This window comes from Symphodus melops, assembly GCF_947650265.1.
Source record: "Symphodus melops genome assembly, chromosome: 20".
In the NCBI taxonomy this organism is placed as follows: Eukaryota; Metazoa; Chordata; class Actinopteri; order Labriformes; family Labridae; genus Symphodus; species Symphodus melops.
The window spans coordinates 17,491,326-17,512,424 of NC_136710.1; the positions used below are offsets into that span (position 1 = coordinate 17,491,326).

The window sequence follows — 21,099 nt, forward strand, 5'->3', positions numbered from 1 at the left end:
CATGTGATGCAACATGACGCTTTTTGCATCACATGAAGAAAACTTTCAAGCAAAGAAAAACACGTTTTTCTCGTCTCAGGGCAAAATCCTTGAAAATTAACCAAGAGTGGCTGAGTTAAAGCTGCACCCTAACCTTGAGAAGATCTGTCAAACAAAACAAGCCCACACGAGTCATTAAAATTTTTGCAGGACTGGAGGCATACATCTTAAATGTTTATCTTTTTGTATGAGGGAGTCATTCAGAGTGAGAGTCAGGTTTAAAGATAGGGCAGTGAGTGTTTGGGATTAAGTCTAAAAATACAGTGAACTGTTATCAAAGGGCCCGAATGACAGTGCGATAGTTTAAATTGATGTATTTTTCTTATGTCAATGTGCATGAGAGTTGAGGAGGCTTGAAAATATTTTGATCTATCAAAGGGGGACCTGGCAGAGAAACTTTGGGAAATAGGCAATGGTGATAAAGTTATTCCAGATGCAGAGAAGGTGTTGGAATTCACAGAAAAGGTTTGCGTCATGGTGGTGATATAAAATTTACATGACTTTTGGTTTCCTCCCAGAATATCTGCAAGGCTGAACATACAGGGGATGTATTAGGCTACTTTGAATTAACTTGTCGTCCTGCAATTAATTTATTGTCAGTAACAAGAGGAAAATACTCTGTCTGAACTCACCTTAAGGATTGTCTCATGAGCCTGTGTCTGTCCGGTTTAGGATGGGCCTCCAGAGTTGTTGCAATGTATAACAAGTGTAAAGTGTTTTCACAGATTGCTGAATAGCATCAGAGGCGCTGCTTGTCAGCAGGCCAGGCAGGCAAACGCTTGGGGCCCAACCTTATAGGCTACCACAGCAGAGACTCAAAATGTGCAAATTTTCCAATGACAAAAGTAGCCCCATCTAAAAGTGCTCCCTCTTATTATTTGCATTTATAAACCAAAGTTTGTCGTGGAAGTCACTGACGGAAAAAGGAGAGGAATGCTCTGTGTGGCAAATTCCTTGTACAATGTGTAAATGTACTTTGCAATAAAAAATAAACAATTGTGATTGTGATTCTGGGATCACAGCAGACTGATGAATGCTTGTTGGAGGAGCCCCCCCCATGACATTTTCCTTATGCCCCCAGACAGACTTGAGAATCGCCCCTGTTTCATTACAAGGTCCTTAATATGTAATTCTGTCAATTTTATTCCTTCAAAAAGTTATTTTTTTAAGGCTGCATAATTTAGCACAAAAACTTGAGTTTGACTCCGCCCCGGAAGTGAGTAATGAATGAGGTCAGGCAGAAGGAGGAAACAGATCTCGGAAGCTAAGATGGCGGAGGAGAAGCAGGAATCATCACAGGGAGAGATGGAGGGTGAGAGAAACCGTCACAACACACACAGAAATGAAAACAGCGCGGGTGCTTCTCTCTCTAACATGAAGCCCACACATGTCCGCGTGTCCTCTGGCTGACTCAGCTGCTGTCCTCCCCGCTGTGAAGGTTGTTGACATGCAGCGGTGAGGCCACAAGCTTGCTGGCTAACGCTAGCTCGTTAGCCTGTCGTTGCTACACAAAGAGAAAAAAAAGGCTTGTTTAGTTACTTTCAGAGCAACAGTGACTGACAGCCCGGGGACTTTTAATGTAAGGACGTGTCGAAAGTGGGAGTCCATTTTTTTAAACACGGGACTTCCTCTTTTTAATGCTTTTAACGACGTTATCCGTCGTGACCAGATTTTGTTTTTGTTTTCGCTCAGGTTGTTGCTAACTTTAGCACACTGACGTTAGCTGCTGCTGTGTGGATTAACTTGTTTCCATAACAACTGACTGTGAGACTAGGGGGTCCGTAGAGTCACGTAAGGTCACGTAAACTGTCGAAAACAGAAAAACAAGAAACGGCAGATATTATTGTTTTGGCGAAACACGTTTGTAAAGCCACCTGACTGCAGTTTTATAATCGAGGAAAAGATGGATTCAACAGCTGGACTATCACATGTGAATGTGTAGAAGAGATTAAAACAAATCCTAATAATAATACAGGACTTAACACCATGACATTAAAAGGTAAATGAAATCACCTGTGAAGCACTTTCTGTGGAAGCTGCATCATTTCGCTTCTCTGTTCCCCCTCCTGCTGTTCACTGGAGCTTCTGGAGCTTGACTCCCATTATTGTAGTTCTGCCTCTCTGTGATGGAGCGTGCAGGGGTGAGACCAGAGGGGTGGCATGGCCCCCCCTTTAAACCTACTGGTCCTCCAAAAACCCTCAACGATAACCTTTAATAGATTGTTTTTTGTTAATTTTTACGGAACCATCATCACGCTTTGTACATTCATATTGATTGCGTAAATGACGGTGGCGCGCTCGGTTGCAGCAACGCATTGCTCTCCTCTTTAATTTCGTTGTATCATGACAATAAAGACGTTGTGGAAGCACAGCTCAGCGGGAGCTTCAGATAAGCCGGTTTTTATATTCACTCCAGATATCTAGATATTTACAGGAGAACAGCTCCGGATATTCTCCCGACCTGGCTGTTCACATGTGCTCCTCACAGCTGGAGACGATCCCTGTCAGACGGGAGATCTCTAAAAACAATGCAGGAAGTAGCGGAGGAAGCAACCGAATCTCCACAATCTGAATATCCTGCAGCGTTCTCTCAGCAGCTCACTCGGTGGTCGGGCAGGAGATACTCCGGGTGAAGTCAGCGCCAAAAAATGTGGCTGTTTGTGTTCACATATACCAGTCCTCTGGGTAATCTCCAGAATTTTTCAGGAGATTTCCGTATGTGTGAAAAGGGTTATTTCCACACAGTCAGACATGCACACACACACACACACACAGCACTGTGCTCCTTTTAACTGTGTTGCACCTGTTACACCTCTTTTACTTCTTCTGAATACCGTACAGAGAGGGATCACTTTAACGTCTGCATCATTTTGACCCTTGCTTGTGATTTTAAAAGTACTTTGAACAGCGATATTTGTGTTTGTGTCTGTCTGCGTAGACAAACTTTAAGCTTACCCTGCATACGTTTGTGCGTGCCCCAGTCTGGCCCCCCCGTCTGAAACACTTTGGACAGACCTCTGGGACAGTGTTGTACCTTGATGGTGTGAACCCTTTTCTCTGTTCAGTGTCTCCCCGAGGTGGGAGTTGAAGCAGCGGAGTGGAAGTGGAACAACGTTTTAGTTGCGTGCACATTTTACAATTATTTTATATTTTAAAAAAGCATTTTTAAGGTTTATTGGACAAAATGCTCAACCACCAACAAACCCCATGGTCATAACCCGGCTTGTGGGTAATGGAAAAAGAGGGGAGGAGTCAAACGATGGTCACATTTAATTCTGTAGTGCAGAGTCATATAATGTTGGTTTCTAAAGAGATGAGCTGCAGACTTGTCCTTTCTTTATTTTACTTTCCCTTCTTCCACAAAAAAAAAAAAAAAGAGTTTTCAGCAGCGGATCACCTCCACTGCTTGATGCCCAACATCGCTCTTATAACCCATTATCAGCATTATCAGCCCCCACCACCCTAAATGAGACCTGTGCAGTTAACGGTAATTGCAATTTCATCGTTAACACGATATCAGCATTTTCAGTAAACGCATCACAAGTGTCTGAGATTTTCATGATAAAAAGGAAAACATATTTCATGTAACAACAAAAATCTTCTCGATGAGCATCCGTACACGTTGGAGTACGATGGCCTGAAGTTCCTCAGGGATGTGTTTTCAAACCTGACCATTTTCCAACTCTGACAGATTTCATGAACATTGATCCTAACAGGATGTCAGTGATTCCTTCTGGTTGCCAAATAATCTGCTGGTCTCTGTCACATGTTGACCGGCCATCATGGTGGCACAGCAGATTACCAATCGTGTGTTTCCTCCTGGAGCTTAATTCATTATCTCCCTGTTTCTCACAGGAGTGAACTGCCTCGCGTATGACGAGGCCATAATAGCTCAGCAAGACAGAATTCAGCAGGAGGTAAGAAATCCATTCTGATTTGTTCGGGTAATGGTCTTGTGCTTTTATCAGTTCTGCCTCTGCAGTTTTTATTTTGGGGGGATCTTTTCCACAATTTTAGAACATCCAGAAAATGTGGACGTGTAAGCGAAACAGAGCTCTTCATGTGCAGCAGCCGACAGCCCGGTCATTGTTCCTTTAATAATCTGCTGTTTTGTTTCATCAGAATGTGAAATAAAAGACCTGATCAGCACGTTTAAGCGCCTCAGTAAACATAAACGCAACAACCTTGAAAATTGTCTTCACCCGCCAAATTCATCACTCCGTCTGCTAGTCGACCTCTTTTTAAACCTTTGCAACTCAAACACTTTATACAAGGTCGTCAATGAGTTAAGTTTCTTTTTGTGCATGGGCTAAGTTGACCTGGATCGTGTGTGTGTCTCCAGATAGCCAACAGTAACCCTTTAGTGTCGGACAGACAGGAGCTGGCCGTGCTGCAGAGGGAGTACGCTGATGATGACACGGTTTATCAGCTCAAGATCAAGGTCAGTGGAAACCACATCACCGCTCTGCAGCCGCATCGACAGTCCACACTTTCATTGTCTCTGAAACCACACGCAGAACTTTCAGTTTCCCTCCAACCCAAATGTCGTTTGTGCATTTCATCGTGCCTTGTCTTTTTTTGTGCCTGTGTGTGTGTGTGTGTTGCTGCAGGACTTACACAAAAAATACTCGTACATTCGTAAGACACGGCCAGATGGGAACTGTTTCTACAGAGCCTTTGGCTTCGCGCATCTCGAATCCCTGCTAGATGACAGCAAAGAACTTCAGAGGTGAGTGTTTGCCTGGTGACTCTGTGTGCTGACCGTCTTCAGACTCCAGTTCACACTGGCGTCCTCTCTGACTTACAAAGCTTTCTTCACCCCTCAAGACTTGTTGTTTTGTTTTGGGAGGAAATTGTGTAACTTCTGTCACGTTTAGACGTGTCGTACTTTCATTATGGCACAAACTGAGCAGCATGTGTGAATGCAAACAGTGATCTTATCTGAAGTTTCTCCTGGTGTTTTAGCCAAAGAAAGTCGGAGTGAGCTGGTATAAGAACGCAGCAGGATGTAATCGGGGGGGGGGGGGGTCCATGCAAGATCATAGATTGTATCTCCGTGTACGTAATGGAACTGCTGCTCGACTCTTTTATTTTCTGATTCTGTGGATCGACACAGATTTGATAGAAAGGAAACATTCTCATTCCAGCGTCGTATAGAGGACTCTGTTGCTTCATCACACTTCCCCATCTTTTTTTTTTTTTTTTTTAAACCTACCATTTCTTGCCTCAGGAGACCCCCCCCCCCCCCCCCCCAAGCATATCCTCTCACTATGAGGTGCATGTGTATTCAATGCAGTCCTCCGAAAACACATCTATAAATTTCAAATGTGAAAGCAGCTTTAGTGTCCAGACTCCCACAGTGTTTTCAAGCTCCTTCATTAAAAGAGTTCAATACTTTTCATGATGTCCCGGTTGTGGATGGAAAACTTCGGACATTCAGCTCTTTAAAGGCTCCTTATTATGAAGAATATAGTTTGTGATTGGTGCTAACTCAAGCTCTCACATGCATGGAGGTTGTTTAGGTTTTAAAATAAGGAAGCAGTTTTTCAAATTAAAAGAAGCTAGCTTTGCCACAGTTTGCTCTTACAATGTTCTTGAGGATGATTCATTGTTTATTCTATCATTTCATTAGAGATAGGACTGATCAGGTCTAATATCGGTATTTGACCCGATATTGAAGTCGTTTCAGTTTTTGATATAAATACTTGTTTTTTTTCCCTCCCAGGTTCAAAGCCGTCGCGTCCAAAAGTAAACTGGACTTGGTGAACGAGGGCTTCACTGAGTTTACCATCGAAGACTTTCATAACACTGTAAGTCTCCTTCTTGTTCCCACTGGTGGATTAGATGTGGATTAGGAATAGTTTCAAGTCTCAAACACGCTGACACTTTCCTACTCAGGCAGGAAGATTACGAGTGCACGTATGCATATTTCTTCCACTGCAGAGACCTTGATATGTTTCCTGTAGTGTAGCACCTAATATCGCTATGGGCCCCAAAAATCACACATCAAAACCTCAAGTATTTTCGAGTCATCAGGCTCAAGTCCAAGTGAAGTCACGGGTCACCAGTGCAAGTTGAGTTGCAAGTCTTTCATGATTTTGGGAAATCAATCCAAAGTCATGAAAGCTCTGACTGGAGTCCAAGTCATGTGACTCTGCATCCTCATACAGATGTGCAGTGAACATCAGCAGCGAGGCCTCGTGGGCCAAGACGAGCCCTTCTGTCCCTATGTTTGTTTTCAGTGGAACGGTACATTAGGAGCGTCTGGATGAAGATTTGTTTGATGTTGTCGAGTAGCTGATGGAAACACTTGAATTGATATTGTTTCTGATCCTGAATCAAAGCTGTCTCTTTGGTTGCCCACTTCAAACTGTGTATCTCATATCCTGCAGGAATGAGTATTGGATGCTGTTCAGGTTACGTTTTCAGAGTCGACTATATTTTGCCCGTTTCCCTGCCAACCCGAATCCTCCTCTGCCAAAGTATATCATGATTTTGGCCGGTCAGAGCAGCCAGGAACACTCGATTTGGCCAGCTGCTCAGTAATTTGGCGAGATTTGACTTGTACGCATCAATCTAATGACGTAAATAATCCCTTTCCTCCCAAGTTCATGGACCTGATCGATCTGTGCGAGAAACAGCCGACCCTGCAGGAGCTGCTGAACTCCTTCAACGACCAGAACGTGTCGGACTACGTGGTGGTGTACCTGCGGCTGCTCACCTCCGGCTACCTGCAGCGAGAGCACGGCTTCTTTCAGCACTTCATCGAGGGAGGCCGCTCTGTCAAGGAGTTCTGTCAGCAGGTCGGTTCTTTACATTTGATCTTTTTTTTTTTTTTTATGAACGTCTGCTCCCCAAAACACCTTTCCCTCTTAACGTGAAGGTCACTGAACCTGAGATTCTGTCTTGTTTATTGGATCAGTCTTAGATCAGTATATTAAGTGGGCTGTACACTGTCAGACCCCATTTTTGAGTTTGATTCTAACGACGGCTGATCTCGGCCTCTCTGTTTGTGTTTGAGCAACTGAAATGCTAAGAACCCGACCTGTGAGGGTATTCAAAGTAAACTTTATTGACAGTTGTCAAAGCCTGCCCTGATTGAACTGTTGCAGTGCGGGCCCTCAGGTCCTGTACAGTGTGAGCACAGACTGTCATAAATGATTCGCACAGTGTAGTGTTGAAGGACTCGAGATCAGTCCTGATATCTAGACCGGCCTTGAGACAGCTTTTTGAAGGTCTCGTCTCATAATCAGCGTTTTTCCTCTGTCTTGACCTGAAGCCTTTCTTTCACAGTTCACTTCAGACTTTTGGAGAATACAACAAAACAGGTTGCAAAATCCTCAGTGCATAATGGTTGACATTTCCATCCATCCAGATTAATGCAGGAGGATAAAGAAATGGGATTCATTGTGGGTTTTGAAAATTAAAAGCTAAAATACCAATTTACATCTGACTTTGAAACACCTGGATGAGTGGGAGAAACACGGTCCACAGGAAAACCTCCGCTGTTGAGAAATGAAGCCAGTGCTAAAGTGTAAAATTGTGCAGTTCATGAAATGACCACTAGAGGCTTCAGCAGCCTCAGAAATCACATACACGTTACAACAAGCTTTTTCAGTGCGGCTGCTCAGAGTGCTCAAGTTGAAAATGATTTTACTTTTCAGAGAGGTGCTGTTGACATCACCAGCGCTCTTTTCCAAAACCATGATATTCTCTATTATTATCATGTCTTGTACCCACATCCTCGTCGCTCCTTGTCTGATCGTGTAATATGGCTGTTTTTAGTCAGTGGGTCAGCAGAGTGGTTCAGATATAACTGATTCTACCCGACTTAAAAGAAGGTGTGCTCCACCAGCAGAAAGTATAGTATATGTACCCGTTTTCACACCCCGATTCACCAGTTCACCAAACTGGAGTGTCTTTGGACTGAGAGGAAGCTGGAGGACCTGGAGACCCCACACATGCACGGGGAGAAGGCCCTGTCCTGCTGGGATTCAAGCCAGGAACCTTCTTGCTGGGGGGCAACAGCACTAACCACTGTGCAGCCCAAACAGCTCATCAAATAGTGACTTTTTTTGTTTCTTAAATTGAGCAGTCAATCAGCAGTCTTTGGTTGAGTAAGATTGTGATCATAATTCTGTTTTCAAACCAATGCTTCATGTGTTTGTGTTTTTTTCTTTTCAAGGAGGTAGAGCCAATGTCTAAAGAAAGTGACCACATTCACATCATCGCCTTGGCCCAGGCCCTAGACGTATCCATCCTGGTGGAGTACATGGACAGAGGAGAGGGAGGAACTGTCAATCACCATGTGTTCCCCGAGGGCGGAGACCCACGCATCTTCCTCCTCTATAGACCCGGCCATTACGACATCTTGTACAAATAACACTCCCGGCCACAGCCCACCTCACCCTTCTCCTGCTGAATGCTACAGTGATGGATTAAAAAAAAAAAAAAAAAAACTTCAGCAGCCACATGGATGAAACATACATCTGTGTATGAGACTACACTTGTGTATTTGAAAAAAAAAAAAGAAAATAAAAGATAAAAAAATCACATTTCATGCTTCCCTTACCCCCCCTCCCCTCGAGTTTATCCTCAGTCATCACAAAAATTGTTAATTAAAAAAAATCTTTGGAAAAATAGAAGTGACTCCAGGCATTTAGAGTTGTACAGGTTTTTTTTCTTTTGTGGTTGTAAATGTTATCTACTTGCTTTATGTTGGATTCTTTTCCTTTGTTACACTGCGTTTCATTTGAGTTTTATTAAAGGGATTTACATCTTATTTGTTGGAATGTTTGTTTTTTTAATGACGTTTTAATTTAGTTCTGAGCAGGTGGTTGTTTACATTATCAATTAATCAGAGTCTCTCTTCTGTAATTGGTAAATTAAATGCTAATGGGATTAAATTGTACACTGACCTTATCAAAGATCGTCGTGAGCGACAGCAGACGCTATTTCACTGTCGTGTGCGTTTATTTCCCTGGACTGGAGGCCTCAAGAAAAAATGGCAGAGTGAGAGCTCTTACTTTGGTTTAGCTGTACAGAATCTAAGGGGAAAATGGCTCCGTTTTCAAAGTCGCTGAGGTTATCTCAACGTGTCGTTGCAGCACTTGTTCGAAGACACTCTTCTCTCACAAGTACGTTTTAAACGAGGTTTTAATATCTAATTTCAGAAATCTTTTCAGAAATCAGCTTTGTCTATACCAGTGTTGGGAATTCAAGTTGCACATGGCAGTGCTGCTGCTGTCAACTAGCTAGTGAGCTAACTACGTTGGGTTAGCTTAGGTGTTACGGTTAAAAGAGTGAGCGTGTTAATCAGTGCCTTTAAAGTGTCAAAGACTTTTTCCCCCTACATTCCTTTGTTTCTTTTTGTATTTTTGTAATGTTAAAAAAAGCCCACCGTGTGTTTTATTTATATATTTTATTTATAACTATACAAAGAGGCTTTTTTTTGGGATAGCGATTACATTTACAGTCCATAATTGTTGTAACCATGACAACCCAAGACGCCTTCGGATGGAAGTCGCCAGTTTAACATGGTCGCACTTTGAAGCGTAACACCAGTACTTAAATTAAATTGCTAGCTGAAGTTCAAATAGGAAATATTATTGAAGTGAGTTTAAGTTGTGTGCACGTGTTCCTGTTTATGTGCTGTTGTCGTTTACACTTGTACTTTTTACACATTTTTCAGAAGTGCAGCTGATGTCAATGAGGTTGACGTAGCTTCACACTAACGGTCGTTGTAGAAGCATTTATTTTATATGCAGACGTTTTACAAGCTTTGAAGCTTTAAACTCTCTGAATGTAAATTCATATGGATATTTGGAGCATAACAATAAGTATGCATGCACTGATGTTACATTAGTATTATCCCTGTTTACTGTGTAGTCTTCAAGTCTTGCCTAATCTTTCCTGTTTTTCTGCCTAGATGAGCTGATTAATAACATGGACAAGAAAGCCACATGGGACCGCTTCTACACGGAGAACAGCAGCAAGACTACCACCTTCAAAAACTTTGAGTGGTTCTTCGGGTTCCATGCGATGCGTGACTTCATTTTGCCCCTCTTGCAGACCAAGTCCAACCCTGATACTCTTCTCCAAATCCTGGATATGGGCTGTGGCACCTCTGCTGTTGGGCCCTGCATTTACAAACACTCTCCTGTACCAGTCCGGGTCACTTGTGCTGACATTTCCCCGATAGCTGTGACACTAATGCAGGAACACGTCCAATCCAAAGCCATTGAACCGCACAGTCTCTCGTCTCAGCTTGAGTTCATCGAGCTGGACTGCACACAGCTTCACAAACACTTTGGTCGTAGCAGTGTTGATGTCATCGTCGACAAGGGCACCACAGATGCCTTGTTGAGGTCTAAGGAAGGAAAGGGGAAGGCAGGACTGGTGCTGAAGGAGTGTTTGAAGGTGCTGCGGAGCTCAGGATCTCTGCTCCAGTTCTCCGACGAGGATCCTGATGCCCGGCTGCCGTGGCTGGAGACTGAAGCAGCAGCAGATGTTGGAGTGCAGGAGGTTGGAGAGCTTAGGGGAGTGGTTTACTACTGCTACCAAGTGACTCCTCGGCCTGTTGTGAAGCATTAACTTTGACCTTTTGTTATGATATAAGTTGAATAAATTATTCAACACAACAGTTGTGCGTTAAAAGATCTTTATTTCCCTACTCAAGAACCAGAATGAGGATTTAAACCTTGTTACAAAAACATTGTTTTTTCTTTTCATTGCAGTAATTATAGAAAAAGAAAAAAAAACATTGAATTATAAAAAGTCAAACTTAATGTTGAGGACAATTGACTGGAATAAGAAACAATATTAATATTAAACGACGGATAAAAATACGCACAGTATGTGTTTGGTCATTTCCCCTGTGTAAGAAAAGTGAAATTACTGAATGAGGCACACATTCAAAGTTTGATCTTTATTTTGTCCATCCACCAAAATTATTTATCCTGGTTATTAAATGTTGAAACCTTTCAGTCCAGTTCTTTGTTTCATTACTTGTCATTTACTGCCATCTAGTGGCCACAGGAATATTTTATTCAGTTTGATCACTCATTAAATCCTAAAACAGGTTGACTTTAAAGTTTATTATTTAGAAATTAAGAAAACCAGTGAAAAGACGTTTTTAACGCATGAAGAGAAAACGTTCAGAAATTCAAAGGATGGCATAAAGAAATAAATCCGTTGTCCTCCTTGTGCTTGGGAACTTGATTCTGGATTTAACTTTTTTTCTCTTTTGAACATTTTCTGATGAAACACTAATCAAAGAAGTGCCTTTAAATAAGTCTACATGGGGTGCTACCCACCTGTTCTGACCAGCGGTCTGTGTCAGGTCCTGCCCCTGTGTGTAGCTTTGCAGGAACTTAAACAACCTCAGGAGTGAAAGGAGAAAAGATTAAAAGGGTTTTTATACTTAGCAGGGAGAGAGTCCGGCGGATTTTACTGGATCCAGTTTGTTTTTTTCTATACACAGAGAAATATGGGGAGAAAGACAGCTTCATTTCTTAACTTATCTACTTTATTTAGTGCGTTGGTTAACATTTGTGGATGTATTTTATGACTTTCTGTGTGTGTGCCTTGGATTCCACTGTGGTTGTGTTTTGTTGCAGAAAGGTTAAGCCTACTTTATTTAGATGGTTTCCCTCGAGGCTTAAGATTCCCACGGTCAAGGTTCGGCAGTTAAGAGAGATTTAACTTCTAAGATCATTTCCTGTATTTAAGTTTAGCCATGCTGTTTCCAGTAAGGGAGTTGGAGGTTATTCCCCCTGTGAGCTAAGATATGTAAACTGTGAGCAGAGAGGAGATGGCTGATTCCACTCCTCCCTCTGTGTGTGTGTGTGTGTGTGTGTGTGTGTGTGTGTGTGTGTGTGTGTGTGTGTGTGTGTGTGTGTGTGTGTGTGTGTGTGTGTGTGTGTGTGTGTGTGTGTGTGTGTGTGTGTGTGTGTGTGTGTGTGTGTGTGTGTGTGTGTGTGTGTGTGTGTGTGTGTGTGTGTGTGTGTGTGTGTGTGTGTGTGTGTGTGTGTGTGTGTGTGTGTGTGTGTGTGTGTGTGTGTGTGTGTAACTCTACAGAAAGGGAGTACATGTAAGCTATATGTGAGCATGCATGAAAATTGGGTTCCTTATGAGGTGATGGGCTGTGTCCTGGAGGGTCAAGTGTCCATTATGTCCACTGAGCTTTCCCTGTCTCTGCCCGGCTGTGAGGAGCTGCAGTTATCGGTATCTTTTTCCATTCAGAGCACATTTCGGGGAGTTTATTTTATGATAGTCGCTCTTCAGCCAAACTGAGTCATAACGGATATTTTTCATGCTCTTTGTGTTTCCAACAGTCTTAAATCTCTTCATGTTTACTTGAAGAACTTTTTTGAATCTTTGGGAAGTGAGGAGCTTTCTGCACTTTTTGAAAGCTCACACCTGACGCTCTAGATCCATGACTATGACTTTTAAACACTTTTACAAAGCGTGAGAGAAATTTGCATTTTGAACAACACTTTTACATTTTATAAAACTAAATTAGTTTTTCACACTTTGTAATTTTGTTTGGCACTTCCCAGCCTCTGTAATTATTCCATCTGCTCCTGTTTTTTTTTCTTCCCAAAAAAATGTAGGTTGTAAAGACTCCAGTAAACAAGACACGTCTTCCTGTCTGGTGTCTTTCGGCTTCCTAAAGCGTCCTCAGCCTGGGTCAGTGCGTTTATTTTCTTCTGAAGAACTTCCTTACTCTTTACTCTTAAGAGTTTAGTCTTGTCTGAGCATTTTGTTTTCCGATTACTATTATTATTATTTTTGCTTCACCTCGTGCGTAAGGTCACGGGAGGTCAAGGTTTTAGTTTCTTCTTATCCAGAAGAGCTCATTTTTCTTACTGATAGAATTAATCTAACCAAACAGTAGTGGTGATAGTTAGTCTGCTGTGGTACTTCAAAAGGATGCTACCTGTCTCTGTCTGACATGTGGCATTGTTCTCTTTCGAAACTCTTTCTAAAGGGTGATGCTACATATGGGTACATTCTCTCTTCCCTTTGCTGGTAGTCCGTTAGCTTTGCAGACGTTTTGTGAAGCAGTCTGATCGTTGGATGGATCTGTGACTGCCCGTTTGTTGCCATTGCGCGGAAGCTTCAGTGTTTAGCCAGCTCTGCAATCTTTTTGTGTTCTAACCCCTCCAATTTTTAAAAGCGTCTCCAATATTTTTCCCAGTTTCACCACATTTCTGGTCATGAAACTGATGAGAAAAATGCAGAGGCTTTTTCGGTTGAGTGCCTGCACCACTTTTTGGTTTTCCATTTGCCTTGCATTGACCTTGTGGGCGTTTCTTTAAACTTTAAACAAATACAGACGATTTATGACCAGAATCTAAAGTTTAGGAGGCAGACATGATGGTTGCTGTGTTGTCGTCAGAGAGAAGGTATTTTAACACGTGTTTCCTTCATGTCTGACAATGTCATTTTAGGATTTAATTCAGTAGATATCTCACATGTTGCTCCTTTAGGCGTCCTGAGTTTTTGTCTTTTCATACTTTGTGAGTTTTTAAGGAAGATACTCTGCAGCGAGGGATACCTCCACACTGAATGTATATAACGTCTGAACTATCTCTGTGTTTACTCCCTCACTTAGTTGCTGAAAGCAGTATATAGATTTGTAAGATTACTTTGGCGCTGAGTTCTCCTGATAATGTTTTACCTGTTCTGATTAATTATAAGGGTTCATTATTATAACTGTCTCACAGAGGTTTGTCCTGTGAAAATAAAAACACATTGGGGATATTTTCACAAGTGGATCACTTAATTATTCTTTTGTTTCAACGTTAAACTTGAAAAAAAAACAAAAAATATCAACTTTAACCCACAGAGATGAACTGAGTTCAACAGATACAACTTAATGTACCTTTTCTGTATGACCCCAAACCTGCATAACATTACCTTTATTTACCTTTACCTAGCTGTTCCATTTAGTATTTATTGATAACTGGAAGGATGCTAAGATGCTAACGGGCTACGTATTGTCCAAAGTAAACACTCAGGCACACAGCACCATGTTGGTCCTCGTAAGATTGTTAGCATGTATGAAATGTGTGTTCAACTTCACTGGTTCAAACATCAGGCAGATTAAAAGAGAAGCATGTCATGAAACAGAGTTTTAATTCAAGCAACAACCAACACCATGTGAAGTCTGACACGTGGTTGTAAAGTTTTAGAGTCAGATGACAGGACAGTTATTTAGTGCATTAAGTCTTTCTCGCCACCTGCGTTCTTCATTCGGGAATGTTTTCTGACAACCCGGTCATTTACCCATGGACACAGTTTAAGGAATATTAAACCCACAACAAATGTTTTCATGTTAGATGTAAGATGTGACAGGAATTGAACCCTCCAGCAGAAAAGTCACTGATCCAGGGGAGGTGACATGAGCTTAAAATCTGATTGGCCACCCAAGTGCAACTTCAAAATCCCAAACTTTGATTGGATTTGATTTGCCTTTTCTGATGCAGCATTTATTTTCTACTTGAGCGGTGTTGCAACCTCTAGTGGTCAAAAGGGTGCAGCTCCTCGAGTGTCCACAAGTGCACCAAAAACCAGGAAGTCTTATTAACATCCAGTTAGAATGCCCATTTTTACAGCACAATGTTTACAGCCGAGCACAAGCAAAGTTTTTTAGTTTGAATTACTCATCATTACAGATTTTTTGATCAGGGTCATCCCATTACCTTTTAAAGTTTAAAAGATACAAAATGACATATTAAGATACTTTAATTTCGGTTGTCATTACGTAAAACTGAACACAAAGTTCATGCCACCCCCACATTTCGTAAAAACGACAGCATGTACCCCTGAGCAAATGACTTCCTTTAAAAACAGAAGTCAAAATGAAAATGAAACAAAGTGCATCGAGTCATATGGAGTCGTCACCATAACGGCGCACAGTTTTAAAACAAGTCGTAGAACGTCACTGGTTCCTCTCCATCTTCCTCCTCCAGCTGGGCGTCCTTGCAGAAAGGTGGAGGGAGGAGCTGGCCAGGATCCGAGAGTCCGATGACGTTGTTGTAGAAGCTGAAAGTAAAAAGATTGATTAATGAAGGAAAACAAATCATTGATTTAACCCTTCTGAGTTGTTTTTCAGATTAGTGTCAAAGTTGATAAAGTCTGATAAACCCTGATTAGGCACTAATCTATATTTATTTTTTTTAAACTCTGTAAAACCTCCAATGTGAACCTCTGTGTGTGTGTGGTGTGCATGCCATGCACTGACCTGGTCACCATCCATCCCCTTTTGTCTGTATGAAACAGATTGCTGACTGGAATACATCCAAACTCAGTGACAGTGCTCATGTACTTCGCTAAAAAAAAAAAAAAGAAGTTGATCACAAGTTCGCTTAGGCAACAGAACCAGTCGAGCAGGTTTGTGATAAACAAAAATTCACAGAGTCACGTGCAGCACAACACCACATGACATTGCAATTTCTCTGTCCACATTTCCTTTATTGTATCTTCACCTATTCCCCTCTTTAGCTGCATCTCCCCTGTCCAGGTGTTCACCAGAACCCCCTGCCCTGGACCGGAGGAGCTGCCCAGCACCACCTGTGCCAGGAGGGTGGAGTTCTCTGGGATCATCAGTGGATGGAAGTCTGCACTCAGCGGCTTCTTACAACATGTACGATCCTTGGAGTTGATCTTAAACACTATCCCCTACGGAAGAGACAGAGCGACGTTAAAAAGCTTTTTTAATTGAACACCACATCTCCTTATATGGACGTCTCAGCTGCTACACATACAGTTACATTACCTGTTTGAAGAGCAGAAGCATATCCAGGTGGAAGGTCTTATTCTCATAAACTCCAAACTCTTTGAGGCGAATACGCTGCCCCAGTGCGTCGTACATGTACTTGGCGTAGGCGAACAGCTTCTCACTTTGGGTCGACTTGAAAAAGCAGAAGGATGGAATGACTTATTTATAATGCAGCAATATATAATATAACCTGGGTCCATTACAGATACATGTGTTAGTACTTCTACTATCCAAACTTTGAATACTTTTTTTTAATATATACTTTCTGCATTACTTGTGTAATTACGATACGAGAAATACGTCAGCATGCCATGAGCATTATCGTCGAGTTCTTAACCTTAAAACACAGCAATTTACAAACATGACTATCAGTTAGATTTATGTCAAATGAGTTTAGCGTGTATTCACGTACTTTAAATGCTCTTTTAATGTATAAAGCCATTTGCTGCAAAACATACTGAAGCCATGAAAAACGGCTTGAGCTTACATGTAAGGAATGTGTATGACACATTTTGTCTATTAAATTTTCCAATCTGGATGCATTAGTTAACACAAATGTATGTTTATGATGTGCCCTCTTGTAATGAATTGTGTGCTCATTTGAAGGCTTACAAAGCTGCACTGTTACCCGGATATGACAAATCAAAATAAGGAAACTTACCACAGAGAGGCCTCCTGTCATCAGAGGAGGGGATGCTGTCAAATAAAGTTTGAGTTTCATTGATTTATTATAAATTGAGCACACATGAACGCCTCAGTGCAAACAGAATGGTATGATAGGATGATGAAGGTCATTACGATGTAATAGGATGATGAAGGTTATTGGATGTGTTGTTGTACTCACTGCATTGCTGCGGTCCCTGAGCCAGGCAGCCCACCCACAGGCTCACAAACAGGATGAAGGCTCTCATGATGCTGGTTGGTCGGTCCTGTCGTTGTGACACTCCAGTCTGCACACAGAGAGAAGTATGCTGCTCGCTTCGGAGGGTTCACTTCCTTTATAAACAGGTGTGACGCTCCTGGTCTGAGTCCACTGCCAAGTTTTCTTTCAGACCTCAGCGACTCAACAACGTCCTGGAAGAGTTTCAAAATAAAGGTATCAGAAATGAAGCCAGCGTGTTCTCCTCCTCAGCTTGTGTTGGCTTGAAATGAGGCCTCACTTCAGCTTTTTAGACTTTTAATTTGTGCCCACTATGTTTGGATACACTTCACATGGGGGAGAGTGACACTCTATTGCAGGGGTCATCAATCAACTACAGTCATACAAGAGCCAGCTTTATTGACAAAGTGTGGGGGCCGGACTTTAAACATATGCGCGCACATATCTCAGCCCGGAAGCTGTCAAACCTGATGTACAGAAGTCAGACGGAAACGTCATTTCTCCCATTAACATGAGAGTATGTTAGCCGTGTGATTTTCTTTTTAGGTTTATTCTTTAATCACCTGAGATGATTTATATTCATGACCTGCGGGAAGCAGATTATGATGAACAACAGAAAACGTAACAAATGTCTGCATTATGAACAACTATTTTCCCTTTTATTTAAATAAAGATTTCCATATTTATCTGTGCATCTTGGTTCATGTTACTTTATATACTATACTGTCTTTGATGTGTATTTCCTGTATGTTCTTGATTATTTAATCTGTCTTTTACTTGATTTACATTGTGATATTGTTTTTGTTGCAATTGACTTCATATGTGCAATACTCTTCTTGAATGAAGCTTAAAAAAAAAAAAAAAAAAAAGTATGGATGCAGCCGGTTCAGGTAACTCAAATGACGCCACTTCCACAGTGAATGAATCAAACGAGGTAGAAACTAATATGTGCCTCCTGTGCGCAGTATAGAGACATAAAGTATCCAGCACGGGTTGGGACTGTCTCCTGACACACTGTGGAGGCATCCAGCTATTCAGACGGGAGGTTGCGAGGTTCATTAAAAGCAGATCCAGAACACCTGGCCAAGGCGGAGGGATACACGCAGTGAGCTGTCACAGTGATGGTGGTGTGTCAGCACTCAGGTAATTCCTCATGCCTCTTCACATTATTTATTGTTTTAAATAAGACACATAGGCCTACTTAAACTTTGAACTATGTTTCCAAACACAGTTGTTGAGATAATAGGACGTTAATCTTCCATCAGCATTGAACAGTGTTTTTTTTCTTCTTCTGTAAAGGAAGATGAGGAGTTGAAAATAAATCTTGATGTATGATAATGGAGCTCAGATGAAGGAAGTGGACATGTGTTGGTGACATGCATTGTGGTTTTTGAACCTCCTTTTAATCCTTTAGTTCAGCTTTCGGGCAAAACGATTGTAAGGCCTATTTTTGGAACCAGAAGCAATCTTTATTCAGACAACCATCTGACCTGCATTGGTACTTGATTGGTTGAATAATATAAATGTCTCTAAAGCTGATTCTATCAACAGATTGGATAATATTAACGCATCATATCACGGCCGTGGTTCTGATCTAACAGACAACACAGAGACTCTGTGCAGGCTGAAAGATAGACAACATGTGGAGCCATTATATACAGTACAACAGGTGTCATAAATTCCTTCCCACTTTGGATCTTTCTATACATGGTCTGGAGAATCACATCACCTTTACTCTTTAAATGTCAAACCTCCATTTGAAGAACAGTTCCTCATTCTACTGTCAACTGAGGCCATACATTATACTTTTGTGATGCTTCATATGACGTGTTTCTCTTCAAATATGGTCATAGCTTCTCAGAATAGATCGTAGTCTGCTGACAGCAAAGTCACCTCTACACAGTGTAACCAAACTGAACGTATTCACAGAAATTCGTACTATCAGTACTCCTCTAACCTGGTTGAGCTGTGCGTGCCCTCCAACTTATGTATTTTTTTTTGTCAAATTTAGACCTAATTGGAGCATAAATGGAAAAATAAACACCGGCTTTACTTGAAGTTAATGATGAAGTCCATAAATCCTTCAGGAAAATGTATAGCCTCATATCTGGATTCACAGAGGGTGCTTCTCAGTTCTCTTATTTGCTATCTCCTCGCCAGAACCGGAAGTGTTTCTAGACCCGCCACGTTAAGGATTGTCCCAAAGCTTTTATACTTAAATGAGGAGAGAGTAGTGATGACTGAGGAAAAACAAGGGTCTGATAAGCACGCCCCCTTACTGTATATCACGCTTTGATTGGAGGCTGCAGCGGATCAGACTTCAATGAAACTTAACATGAGCAGAGTTTAGAGTTCAACTCTGTGTCTTATCTCTAAATGAAGGGCATCAAAAGACCAAATATAAAACACTGTAATTCAATACATGTATAATCTTCGTAGAACTCTGATGTCAAGACAAAGCTCTGATTTAGTGACTTAGTTTGATTTTATTACAAATCTTTCAGACATTGGTTTTTCAGTTGGCCCTCAATTCTTGCGATAGAAGAAGTCAAAGAAGTCAACCGGCTCCTTGTCACTTTTAGTTGGACTGTTTGCCTTCGGGCAGAAGGATGGAGGGTCTAGCTGAGAGGGGTCTGAAATCCCGATGGTGTTGTTGAAGTAGCTGAAACAGAAAACAACAAAAACAATGAAACCATGTAGAAAGTGAAATCTATTCAACATAAAAGTGAATCCAATGCTTTACCCTATTAAAGGTGCTCTACGTAGGTTTGATAGTGGAATTTGAAAGTTGGAGAAGTGAAACAATTCTCTGCTATACGTTCTGAACTAAATTCACAAACTTTATTCAAAGGAAAAAATGGGTCCCAAGTTGGAACAATGTTTGGAGCTAAAAATCTACCAGGACAGTTACGGTGTCACTGTTGCAGGGCCACCACAACTTCTCCTGCAGCATCTGATCTGCAATCAGTTTTCCAGTTTCCTCCAATGACAGTTTGTGTACAGAGTTATGAACATATGCAACAGAATCTGTACATTTATCTAGCTTTCACCTTTCTCTACTAAAACTCAACACGGCCCCTTTTTAATAAAAAAACAAAACAAAACTGCATTCTCTTAATGGCCAGCAGGGGGAGATCACTTGCAATCTAATTGTATGAAACCAGATAGGGAAAATTAGCCTTCTTCTCATGTGATTTATCAGCTTATTAAACATGTTTTTAATCAGTCTCAATCTATACTCAAGGTATAGGCTATTCAATACAGCATGATGTCCATTTAGTTAATTATAATTCCACAAATAGCCCAAATAATTTTTTGTCAGAGGCTAGAGATTGACCATTTGCAACCTGAAAACAACTTTCTGTTCATAAATGGTATTTCACTTTGCTGTCTGCCTTACTTTAACACCATCCATCCATATTGTTTGGTCTGGGCTGCAATGGTGACAGGAATGCATCCAAATTCAGTCACTGTGATTGTGTACTTTCCTGGAGGGTCAAAAATAAGAATATATTTAGAATACAAGAACAATCAGTTGATATCACTCCAACCATGACATGACCTCTGACCTCCTTGTTTGGGCAGATCTCCCGTCCAGGTGTTGACCAGCAGGCCTTGCCCCGGTCCAGACGAGCTGCCGATGACAACCTGGCCCAGCAGAGAGGCGTCCTTTGGGACGGCCAGAGGCATGAAGTCCGCCTTCAGAGGGACTTTAAGGCAGGTACGCTTACGGTCATCGATCTCATACACAACTTTCTGATGGATGGAAAAGGTACAATTATAATTTATAAGGAATATTGTTTCAGGCCCCTTTTTAATGTGATTTTATTTTCCTCCTGACTTTATGACTTTACAACATTAATCTTTGCTGCGTGCAGATTGAAAACCAATTTAATCTAGTCAGGATGGTTTTCTTTAGCATGTGAACTCACAAACAAATGAATTTTCAAAGGGTTCAACATTTTTTCAAATGACTTTTGGTATGTGTCAATTTTAGCCTTTCCTGTGGAAAAAAAATAGTACCTCCAGTGTTTTTGCTGATCTTGTCCGGCACACGCCTGACAAAGATTCACATCCACTTCTTTGAAAAAACAAATGTTTCACTCAATATGAATATATCAGTAATGAGGGCAGGGCAGATGTGGCTCAGTGGGTAGCGTTGGCCCTCTCAAACAAAAGGTCGGGGTGAGATCCCCGAACTCCTGGAGCTCATCACATCTAATGTGTTTCCTCAGGTGTTGCATGCCTACCCCGTGGCAGCAAATCAGACACCATTGTTACTGAATACTTCAACACCATGGCAACAAAAACTGAAGCCCAGACAGTTGAAATGGTGAACAAATTTCAGCCAATGTTCAGCAGGGCAGAGAGAGAGAGAGAGAGAGAGAGAGAG

General features: G+C 41.5%; 4 protein-coding genes across 7 annotated transcripts in view; 2 read left to right on the forward strand and 2 right to left on the reverse strand.

The window, feature by feature from the left end:
- The first annotated feature begins 1,244 nt into the window (after positions 1-1,244).
- Positions 1,245-8,821, forward strand: LOC306841490 (ubiquitin thioesterase OTUB1-like). Its single transcript, XM_079371429.1, has 7 exons — positions 1,245-1,351; positions 3,895-3,956; positions 4,382-4,480; positions 4,650-4,768; positions 5,765-5,849; positions 6,648-6,842; positions 8,225-8,821. Exons 1-7 carry the CDS (start codon positions 1,267-1,269, stop codon positions 8,420-8,422), a joined length of 843 nt encoding a protein of 280 aa, XP_079227555.1. The 5' UTR covers positions 1,245-1,266; the 3' UTR covers positions 8,423-8,821.
- An 88-nt stretch (positions 8,822-8,909) lies between these two features.
- cskmt (citrate synthase lysine methyltransferase) lies at positions 8,910-10,681 on the forward strand. Of its 2 annotated transcripts, none has more exons than XM_079371430.1 (2): positions 8,910-9,176; positions 9,968-10,681. In XM_079371430.1, the coding sequence occupies exons 1-2, from the start codon at positions 9,098-9,100 to the stop codon at positions 10,630-10,632; spliced, it is 744 nt and encodes a 247-aa protein (XP_079227556.1). In that variant the 5' UTR covers positions 8,910-9,097; the 3' UTR covers positions 10,633-10,681. The 2 variants fall into 2 exon arrangements, with proteins under 2 accessions (XP_079227556.1, XP_079227557.1); XM_079371431.1 differs by lacking the exon at positions 8,910-9,176 and adding an exon at positions 9,236-9,652.
- Positions 10,682-14,164: 3,483 nt separating this feature from the next.
- Positions 14,165-17,056, reverse strand: LOC306841237 (ependymin-like). 2 transcript variants are annotated; one of them, XM_079371021.1, is made up of 7 exons: positions 17,032-17,056; positions 16,671-16,900; positions 16,488-16,522; positions 15,824-15,958; positions 15,534-15,726; positions 15,290-15,377; positions 14,165-15,090 (listed from the first exon to the last, which is right to left on the reverse strand). In XM_079371021.1, the coding sequence occupies exons 2-7, from the start codon at positions 16,735-16,737 to the stop codon at positions 14,967-14,969; spliced, it is 642 nt and encodes a 213-aa protein (XP_079227147.1). In that variant the 5' UTR covers positions 16,738-16,900; positions 17,032-17,056; the 3' UTR covers positions 14,165-14,966. The 2 variants fall into 2 exon arrangements, with proteins under 2 accessions (XP_079227147.1, XP_079227146.1); XM_079371020.1 differs by having other exon boundaries at positions 16,987-17,056.
- A 2,116-nt stretch (positions 17,057-19,172) lies between these two features.
- LOC306841236 (ependymin-like) overlaps positions 19,173-21,099 on the reverse strand; it is a 130,480-nt gene continuing 128,553 nt past the window's right edge. For both annotated transcript variants that reach the window (XM_079371019.1, XM_079371018.1), the window contains 3 exons: positions 20,276-20,462; positions 20,107-20,194; positions 19,173-19,368 (listed from right to left, as the gene is read on the reverse strand). In XM_079371019.1, the coding sequence (XP_079227145.1) occupies positions 19,233-19,368; positions 20,107-20,194; positions 20,276-20,462 (411 nt within the window). In that variant the 3' untranslated portion in view covers positions 19,173-19,232. The remainder of the gene's footprint in view (positions 19,369-20,106; positions 20,195-20,275; positions 20,463-21,099) is intronic.

What these genes read in the sequence shown, in the direction of transcription:
- cskmt (XM_079371430.1), top strand. Translation starts at nt 9,098, where the DNA reads ATGGCTCCGTTTTCAAAGTCGCTGAGGTTATCTCAACGTGTCGTTGCA. An exon ending in AAGACACTCTTCTCTCACAA is followed by an intron (nt 9,177 to 9,967) that starts GTACGTTTTAAA and finishes TTTTCTGCCTAG; the next exon opens with ATGAGCTGATTAATAACATG.
- LOC306841237 (XM_079371021.1), bottom strand. Translation starts at nt 16,737, where the DNA reads ATGAGAGCCTTCATCCTGTTTGTGAGCCTGTGGGTGGGCTGCCTGGCT. An exon ending in GCAGCTAAAGAGGGGAATAG is followed by an intron (nt 15,378 to 15,533) that starts GTGAAGATACAA and finishes TTTTTTTTTTAG; the next exon opens with CGAAGTACATGAGCACTGTC. An exon ending in AGGGGATGGATGGTGACCAG is followed by an intron (nt 15,091 to 15,289) that starts GTCAGTGCATGG and finishes TTTTACTTTCAG; the next exon opens with CTTCTACAACAACGTCATCG.
- LOC306841490 (XM_079371429.1), top strand. Translation starts at nt 1,267, where the DNA reads ATGAGGTCAGGCAGAAGGAGGAAACAGATCTCGGAAGCTAAGATGGCG. An exon ending in ATCACAGGGAGAGATGGAGG is followed by an intron (nt 1,352 to 3,894) that starts GTGAGAGAAACC and finishes TGTTTCTCACAG; the next exon opens with GAGTGAACTGCCTCGCGTAT. An exon ending in TTTATCAGCTCAAGATCAAG is followed by an intron (nt 4,481 to 4,649) that starts GTCAGTGGAAAC and finishes GTGTTGCTGCAG; the next exon opens with GACTTACACAAAAAATACTC.